Here is a 10,000-nt window from a genome sequence, read left to right on the forward strand (position 1 = left end):
AGAAAATAATTATATATTAATAAAGTAGTTCATAAGTAAACAAAACAGATTATTGATGACATGTCATTAATTACAATTAAAAATGTAAGTGTTTGATTTTACGAGCATTACATTATCCGATATCTGCTAAATAAACATGATTAATATATTTTTGTGACATTATAAAACATTAATTTAGGTGAACAAGTTATTTGCTGTAAAAACTGGATCTTTGGAGAAATACAAAAATCTTAAACAAAAGTTTCATAAAAATGAAGCTTTACAAATCGTAAAGAATGAATAAAGTGTCTGTGTTCAGGACAAGCAAACCGGAGTTGATCATTTACAGAAAAATACAGTTTTTCTGTATCTATTTGTTGATGGGAAGTTAAATAAAATTACTTCATCAGCTCCAGAAATGTAATTGTGTTAGAAGATAAAACTGCAGATCTGCTCTTGCGTCAATGAAACCGAGACAACAGACCTGAAAACACGCATGCACGTGCACCAAAACAAAATAAATAAATAGAAATAGACAGGTGTTAAAAGTCAAGGCCGATGGATAAGTGGTCAAAAATGTCATGAAAAGTTCTCGACAGTTTGAACAAAAGGGTTTCCAATAAGTACATAAAGTAAAACATATGTATCTTTATAGATGCTGCTATAATATTAATAATAGTAATAATAACAATACTAAAGTGTACCTTGTAAAACCAGCTCGTCATTAATTACATTATTTAATGTTTTCAAAGTGTAAATTCAGTAAAGTGAATGAAGTGTGCCTCCGCGTCTCGATTGGGTCAAACAGTCATGAAGAAATAGGTCCAAACCGTTTTCTGCACTTACCTCTAACGTCAACTTGTCTGACGCGTGCGTGTGCGCGCGCGTCGCTCCGCCCCTCCGCGTGCGTGTCGGGAGGCTCGGGTCCGGCGGGATAAGGGGCACCTCGTCTCCTCCAAGCAGCCGACCAGCTGGATTTCTTTCAGGGAGCCGGAGAGAGGGAGGGGGACGCAGGCAGAGCCGCCGGACCGAGACCCGGACCACATCCGTCCAGAGCGCGCGGGGGCGTCCGCACCATGTCCTTCAGCCCGAAGCACTCCACCCCCTTCTCAGTCACCGACATTCTGAGCCCGATGGAGGACAGCTACCGGAGGTTCGGCGGCATGGATCCCGCCGCGGGGAGCCTCGGGTCCCAGCTGGGCGCCTACCGGCAGCCGCAAGCCTCCCAGCCCGGTACGCAGCAGCAGCACCACCACCACCAACACCACCACCACCACCACCCGGCGCAGCAGCAGCCTCATCTACATCACCACCACCACCATCATCACCACCTGTCCTCCGCCTCCTCATCCTCATCCTCCTCTTCCTCAGCAGCAGCAACCGCCCTGGGACCCGGAGGGGCCTACCACCACCACAACGGGCCCCTGCACGGGGGGCCGCAGCTCCCCGGGGCCGGTGGAGGGTTCTGCAGCGGCGGCATCGGGAGCGTCGGAGACCTGCCGCCCTACCAGGAGACGGTGAGGGGAGGCGCGGCGTGGTACGGGACCCCGGACCCCCGGTACCAGACCAGTAAGAGGGCTTCACTTAAACGTTTAGTTGGGAATTAGTTTGGTTTTTAATAAGTTAAACAAATTAATTAAAAAAAAAAAACTTAAATGTTCTTTAAATGAGATTAAAATTACATTTTACTCTATTTTATGCCACCCATGATCTCCATACTTCAGTCAATTAAATGCAATCACTTTAATAATTGAATTGTAAAGTTGAATAAAGTATTTGTGGATTAAAAAACGTAACAACATTTTGACCACAAAGTTAATAGTCCTCCATGATTTTAAATGTTTTAACTATCATAATAAACATTCATATACGGCTGTTATAATACTAATAACAAGATTACTTTTGCTTTGATAACAGATTTATAAAACTGAAATGAACGGTACTTTTGGACTTTTAGTTGCTTTCACAGATTATTTTCGTTTCATTTAATATTTTCAAATTATTTTTTATACAAGCCATTACATTTCTCAAGGCCGTAATATGCTGAATTTAATCAATAACATATTTAGCCATTTAGCGATCATATAGATATAGATCGAATCATATAAATTAATCAGCGAGTTAGGTTTTTTATCCAAACGATGATTTCTCCCCAAGTCTCCAGGTTCATGGGCCCCTCCGCCGGGATGAACGTGCCCGGGATGGTGGGCAGCTTGTCCGGGATGGACGCCGCTGCCAAGTCCCTGGTGACGCTGCACGCGCCGAGGAGGAAGCGGCGCGTCCTTTTCTCGCAGGCGCAGGTGTTCGAGCTGGAGCGGCGCTTCAAGCAGCAGAAGTACCTGTCGGCCCCGGAGCGGGAGCACCTGGCCGGGCTGATCCACCTCAGCCCGAACCAGGTGAAGATCTGGTTCCAGAACCACCGCTACAAGCTGAAGCGGCAGGCCAAGGACAAACAGCCGCTGCAGCAGCAGGACGGGGCCGCCGCCGGTCCGTGCGCGACGACCCGCCGCTCCTGCTCTGCGTCCCCTGTCCTCTCCAAGGACGGCAAGGGCTGCCGGAGCGAATCCAGCGGCGCAAACCACACCGGCCACCGCCAGGGCAGCTCAGGGGAGGCCCTGGCGGGGACCCAGCAGCAGCAGCAGCAGCAGCAGCAGGTGAACCAGTTGTCCCCCACCGAGGAGCTGGACAACTTGTCCCCGAGCCCGCCGCTGCTGCACGGGCAGATCCACATGACGCAGACGGACGCGGCGCTCATCGAGTACACGAACAGCATGATGGGCTCCAGCCTCCTGTACGGGAGGACTTGGTAGGGCCGCCGGGAAGAGACCAACGGGGCCTCATTCCCGGGTTGGATATTTTAATTTTTACCTTTTAGGGGAACCGGCTGGAGGACAAAAACAAGCACCACGTTTTGTATTTTCTCTCAGTGCGTAAAGTTGTGGTTCCTTTACCCATGCGCAGGGACTCGACAGACACTCCGTGGGTTTGAGCAATAAGGTGCAAACAAAAACTGTATATTCGATCCTAATGTTAATGTATTTTCTTCCTCTTCAAAACGAACTCTGTCTTTTTTGTAACTGCTGCTGCGTTTAAAGCATCAGGACGATGCGCGCGCACTGCGCTTCCATCCATCACGCCAACAATTAAATTATTGCAGGTTTTATACATAAAGTCAATACAGTGAAGCAATAAAGGCGGAACAATAACCTTTTCTCCGTTTGGAATTAAACGAAGTGAGAAATATTTTTCATTGCAAGTAAATCAGTAAATATTATTTTGTCACAATTTCTTGTATTGAATAAATGATATTTTCATTTTGGGCATTTATACGTTTTTTATTTTTTTGTGGAGTCTGACGCATTTTACAGTGTTTTAAAAATAATATTTAGTGTTTACAGACAGAGTATAAACTGAAATACTTCAGATTATCTGAAGGGAAATCTGAAAATATCTCTTCACTTTGAGGAAATCTTGATTTTAATGGCAGTTTCATTAAGTAACTTTAAAATATATTTTATTTTTACTTGACTGTTAAACTGCAAAAACACTTAGATGAAATTATCAGTGTAAAAAAATAATATGATAATCCCATATTATAAGTTTTTTACAAAGTTTTTAAAATGATATTTGGAGCAATAACAATATTTCATGTTTACAGCTATAGAGATGGAATATAAACTAAAAATATCTCTTTTCACTTTGTGAAGAAGTCTTGATGATTCTATGGGCAGTTTTATTAAAACAAGTGCAAACTTTTATAGATTAAATGATTCCTGTAAAAAAATTATAATCCCAACATGACTATTATTCTTTTATTACACGTGTTAGTTTCCTAGATTATTTTCCAACATGTTGGAGAGATTTGTCTCAGAAATAAACAGGAGGACGTTTGTCGTAAACACACTCAAGTCTCACAAGTTTTACAGGCCATCATCTTAAAAACACATACAGTTCTTTTCATGAGAATAAAAAGAAAAGAAAAAAACACTAATTAAATTGTAAAATAAGACAATAAAATGAAAAAAAGCCCCCCACCCCCTTCCCCCCTAAAGTCCAGGATCTTGAGCTTAGTTCCAGTCGTATCTCCTGGACGGAGGAGGAGCTGGGTAACCTCGGCCTGTGCTGTAGCCCTGAAACACAACACATCACTCCATTAGAACAAACACTTTAAACACAATTATAGATATCTAACAAACAAATAAAATAATAATTATTTTAATAATTATACATGTGATTGTCATTTTATTCATCTTTTACGAGGATTTGACAGTTATTAAAACCTTTTCTTTTTTTATTCTTTCAAATGTTCTTTCTAGAAATCGTCAATTTCCTTCACATGGATTACAACTTTATTAATTAATGTCTCCTTTATTTATTCAGAAAGGTCACATTAAGATACACATCTCTTTGGCCAGGGAGTCAGTCATTACAAATTATTTTAAAATCCCAAATCAATCAAATAATATGTTGGAAAAATAAATTTGAGTTTTATTTGTATTTTTGGGAGATTCTCTTCAGGATTTAACATTACAATTTTTAAATATGTAGCTACATTTGACTTCATTTTGTCAATTGAAGACACTTTTTAATTAAAGGTTAGTTTTCACTTTTCTGATGAAGAAATAATCTGATTAACTCGTTAGTGCCCAAATATTATATTTAGTGTGACGAGAAGAAACGCAACAAATGTTCTGATCTTTAAAGGTTATCATTTTTAGAGAAAAAATAAAAATACAAGTCTTTGGGACCTAAAGTAGAATGTTATTTTTATATATGATAAGAAAAAAATGAAATCACCAAATCTGCGCTATAACCTTATGACCACGGGGACCGCAGTTTCGCGGGATGACACTCTACACTTTCTAAAATATTCATAGCGTCGCGATAATACATCGCAGAAATATAATTTTACGTCTGGCTGACAGGAGACTTCCTTCTTCCACAGCCTGAGCCCTGCAACATTTTAACATCAACGGGCAAGAGAAAAGGGCATCGGCGTGTCATATGACGCGGGCTAAAAAAAGTTCTCGTCAAACTAAATCCTTCTGTGATTTGTTGAACCATATGTCTGTCAACATTTGGTTAAATCAACGAATCACTGAACACTCAAGAAACGCCCAAAGAACCAGCATGTAACTACACACCTGAGCTCTGAAAACACGCTGGTGGTTTCACTCATGAAGAAGAGAGATATAATGGCAAAGGACGCACTTTACTACAGAGGAAGCTGTGGCGCCGATTTTCCCGACGAGGATGAGCCTGAACGCTTTGACTCCTACGACCAAGAGGAAGATGCAGACAGAAGGGATCCATTTGAAGATGGGTAAGTATTTAGATACTACACTTTGTGTTGCAATAGCATATTTACACTAGCAGAGTGAGAACATTTATCTGGTCCCTTGCTGCTCGAGTCTGGCGTCATGCAGGTACGCACGTAGGTGGTTTACATTAGCAGTTAGCACAGCTAGCTCAGGCTCTGAGCATAGTCCCTGCTGGATCCCCGTTACGGGTTTTGTTGTGCAATCGTAACTTTTTTTTTTCAGTGAACTTAGTAGTGACCAGTAGTCATTTATTTTACAGAGAGGATTAACATCTACAGCAGTGGACAGCATGCAGCTTCGCTCCAGACACCGTCGTGGAAGACTGACTACGACACGGACACTGTTTACCAGGTACACAGCTCAGCTCCACATGTACACCTGTTGAACTGTTCAAACTGTGAACTTAGTATTGACTAGTCATTTATTTTACAGAGAGGATTCACCACCACCAACCCCTCTAGCACAGCCATCCCCACCAGCCCGGGTCTGTTTTCAATTTCTGAACATGTATATTGTGTACATATATATTTATAATACATATTTAAACATTTTTTTTCAATATTTCTCAGTCCCATTTTCAGTCCCATTTCTATCATTTTGATGAAAGGTGTGAAAGACCATATTTCTACTAAAAAAACGATAATATTGTTTTTAGTTTTAGACATTTATTTACATGTATCTACCATTTTGTTCATATATTTCACAGCTTTTGTGAACCTAAAACCTTTGGTAAACCAATTTCCATCACCTAAACTGAGTTACCACCCATATAGTTATGTTTTCACACGAAATATGAATAATTTCCAAAAATCGAGATTCCAATGTTTCAGCTTTTTGTCTTTACACTTTTGCTTTATGACAATGGTGCCTCGTTATATAGAGAGCTGAGATTGTTCTGCAATTTATGATGCAAAACATTGGTATGTATCTTATATGCAAGCGCCTCAAAAGGTGAATTTAAGAAATTATCTCAAATCGAGAAAATCGACTGAAAATGACCTCAGTGTTCCAAGAGTTAAGCTAAAACGAAAACGTCCAATATAAATAAAAAACAGTTTTTCGGCAAAAAAAGTTTAAAAAATGGTCTGCATGTTTGTTCATCTAATGGCAATTATACAAAAAAATAAACAAAATTACTGGACGACTGTTTCAATTTCTAACACTGAACTTTTCACTGAAGAAGTTTAAATTAAAGCATACAACTCCATTTCTCTCATTTCATTTGAGAAATGGCTGACCACGTGTTTTAAGCTGCAGTTTTAATGTTAAATTGTTTCATAAAATAAAAAATAAAAAAGTTTCAGTGAATTTTAGTGAAATGTTTTTGTAAAACCAAACGAAAAAAAAAAGAAGGTTTTTGATTAATTTATTTAACTGGGAGCACTGTTTGAGCGTCAGCCAATCAGATGCTTTTGGCTTCACGAATCAGAGCCGACTTCAAACTTCGGCTCTTTATGACTTTATAAAAGTTTTTAATCACGTGACACTTTGACAATGAAACTATGACTCCGCCCACAGCTCGTTAGCAGGAGTAACCCATGTTCAGTTACCATGGCAAACATTTTGAGGAATTCGCAACCAACTCTGGGCCTCTTTGCCACCGTTTTATTTGTTTATTTATAAATATTTATAATAATTTATACAGTGTATTATTCATAGTAATTCATACATTATAATTATATTAATAATAATGTATATACTAATATTATTTATAAATTATATTAATAATTTATATATATTAATATTATTAATAAATATATACATTATATTAATAATAATTTATGTATTATAATTATATTTTGTATGTTATTTATAAATAAAATAAAAAATATGTAGTATACATATTTATAAAAAATATATATTATAATATATATATATATATATATATATATATATATATATATATATATATATAGTTAAACCTATATAAAGAAACGCCAAAATGTGCACGATAAAATATATATATACAAAAAAGATTTAATTATATTTGAAATTTAATTAGAAATTATTAGAATTTAATGGATAATATTAAAATATAGTTTTTGCAGTCAGAACCATGTCTTCCTTCTGGGCGTCTTACCTGGTGCTGTTGACCCCGGTTGTCCCGGCGGTCCTCTCTGCGATCTCGCCACTCCTCTCTGCGGCCGTCGAACCGCTGCTGGTAGCCGCTGCCCCCCGAGGCCGCCGCTGCCGCCCCGCCTCCGGGCCCGCGGCTCGCGTTCTGCTGGTACGACGACTGCTGCTGCTGCGCAGCCCGATCCCAGCCGTGACCGCCGCCTCGACCTCCGTACGACTGCTGCTGCTGCTGCCTGGAGACATACATCAAACCCTTAGTTACGTATTTAAATGGCGGAAGAGGAGGCATCGGGAACTCAAATGTCCAAGAATCCGTCACCAACGAGGAAGCTTTCACTCAGAGACGCACGTCATCAGCTGGAGAGATTTATCAGACATGGACTAAAAGGGAGGTTGTTTTTTTTTTTTTTTTTTTTTTAAATCAAAAAGCTCTTCCTGTCGAGTCGTTGATCAATATCATTACAGGGTTCATACACATTTTGACCAATGGATCTCCATGACTTTTCTATGACTTTAAACCAAATTTCTATGACCACACATTTTGTGAAATCTCGGTGTATATATGAACAAGTGAGAACATTTTGTATTTAAACTAAAAATGAGAATTCCAAAGCATACAGTATACCTTGAATCAGGGCTTCTTAACCTTTTTGACCTCTGGGGCTCATTTAAATATTAACACTTTATTGGTTTATTAACCAATTGATCTCACTCTTAGATTTGATTTAGGTATTGAATACAAATCAAACCACCTACAGTACAACAAGCAAACACCTTGTCAAATCAATGACCTGATACAATGTGATCATCACAAAGACATTTATTGATCATGTGTATGTAAACCTGCACAGACAACAAGTCATGGAATAAATCAAGCTAATACAATAACTCATTTAAAGGCTCAAGTTAGGTGTATTAACACAAAAATAACTAATAATTTGATTTTTCAACAAAAACAATGGAGACTCAAAAAAAACTGAGAAAAAAATTGAAATTTGATAAATACATAATGTGGTAATAAAATAAATACAGTGCACCTCAAACCTGAAAATTTAAGACAGTAAAAGTGAGGTTTTTACTTTCTTAGGAGAATATCTGTGTGTTCACAATTATTGGGCAACTATTAGTGTGCAGACAAGTGTGCACACAATTCAAAATAATAATTTTCAAATTAAATAAACTGTAAATAACATTTAAATAAAGTACAAATTAAAATATAGCCTTATGATGTGAATGATATGCTTCAGTAGTCTAATTTTTGCAGAACCAGAAATTGCTCTTTATATCGGTGACAGCTGGCTTTCACATCACATTTGGAGTTGCCAGTCAGTGACACGACAGACCAGGCACTTTTGTCTTCATGTTTTCGTTTTAAATACTTCTCTATAACTTTCGCTACAGGCTAGCTAGCTGCTGGCTGAGTTTCTTCTTCAGCATATTGGAGCCGGTTAAACAACTGACTGACGCATTACTGAAGCTGTATTGTAACTGAGCATCTTGTAGCTAACAGTTATATCTCTGGTGTCTTCAATTGATAACCCTCAGGTGAAAACGGAAAGTTTTTGGCAGCCCCATAGGTGGCGCTTGCAGCCCCATGGTTAAGAATCACTGTCTTAAATGACACAAATTAATGAGGGACAATAGTTTGATTAAAAGAATAAACATTTATATAGATGCCTGTCAATGCCTGCTTATATTTTGATCGTCTTTCTTTTAAAAGCCAATTAACTATTTCAAACTCGGCGTAAATGAACATATGAATATAACACATTTCCATGACTTTTTTTTCTTCAAGGACTTTTCCACGCATGGTAATAACCTTTTTAAAATCTATGACTTTTCCAGGTTTTCCATGACCATAAGAACCTTGTCATCATTATTACTAATATAATAAAGAACGCTGGTCCCAAACGTTAACACAAACACGTAGCTCCAGGTAATGAAACGAGCGTCACCATTTAATGACGTTAGATGGGAAGAAATAAAAGATCTCAGGATGAAACTATTTTGAAAGATGATTAATTGGCGCAGTCAGAGCTTTGACTATTCGGCTTGGAGTTTCTCCAACGTGATATTTTAACGCCTTCATTTTATGAAAAAGAACACACATTGAACACAAGTTGTGTTTCTGATCAGGAAACGTTCAGCGACAAAGTCGAGAAGACGTTCAGAAGAACTTTCGTCCTGAACTCGTGTTTTCTATTAAATAAAAAAATCGTGACTTTCTGACTTTAGAAATTTCCATGTATTGACGTTTGGTGAACTTCCGTCCCACAGAGAATCTGCTGGACCTTCTGATCCCCGAAAAACAAACAAAAAACAGGCGGCCTTTGACCCTTCTTTCAAAGCGACCTCCCTAAAACCCCCCCGACCGGCGTTTACCGAGGGATCGAGCTATCGAGGAGGTAGAAACCTGCTCTCCTCTCGAGGAGACTTAACGAAGATGCACATGAACAAGCCGAGTATGAAGCGAAGCATCTTCACATACGGCTCTTCCTTGGTTCCAGAAACGAGGAAGAGGGGGGGGGATGGGTTTGGTGTCGCGTCTCTGGGACCGAGCGAAAAGTCGGCCGAAGAAGAAAGAAAGGCGTCAAAGCAACAGTGATATTAAAAGTAACAAAAGA

The 10,000-nt window shown here is 39.0% G+C and overlaps 2 protein-coding genes across 2 annotated transcripts in view; one reads left to right on the top strand and one right to left on the bottom strand.

The window, feature by feature from the left end:
• Positions 1-1,055: 1,055 nt before the first annotated feature.
• On the top strand, positions 1,056-2,789 carry nkx2.4b (NK2 homeobox 4b; the record flags this gene model as incomplete). Its single annotated transcript, XM_079216002.1, has 2 exons — positions 1,056-1,548; positions 2,137-2,789. The coding sequence occupies 2 exons, from the start codon at positions 1,056-1,058 to the stop codon at positions 2,787-2,789; spliced, it is 1,146 nt and encodes a 381-aa protein (XP_079072128.1).
• Positions 2,790-3,423: 634 nt separating this feature from the next.
• The window catches only part of xrn2 (5'-3' exoribonuclease 2), a 38,681-nt gene continuing 32,104 nt past the window's right edge, over positions 3,424-10,000 (bottom strand). Inside the window, exons 22-23 of the mRNA XM_079215693.1 lie at positions 7,381-7,609; positions 3,424-4,109 (exon numbers count right to left, since the gene is read on the bottom strand). Coding sequence (XP_079071819.1) covers positions 4,047-4,109; positions 7,381-7,609 — 292 coding nt within the window. The 3' untranslated portion in view covers positions 3,424-4,046. The remainder of the gene's footprint in view (positions 4,110-7,380; positions 7,610-10,000) is intronic.

Source organism: Taurulus bubalis (assembly GCF_910589615.1).
Source record: "Taurulus bubalis genome assembly, chromosome: 3".
NCBI classification, from domain to species: domain Eukaryota; kingdom Metazoa; phylum Chordata; class Actinopteri; order Perciformes; family Cottidae; genus Taurulus; species Taurulus bubalis.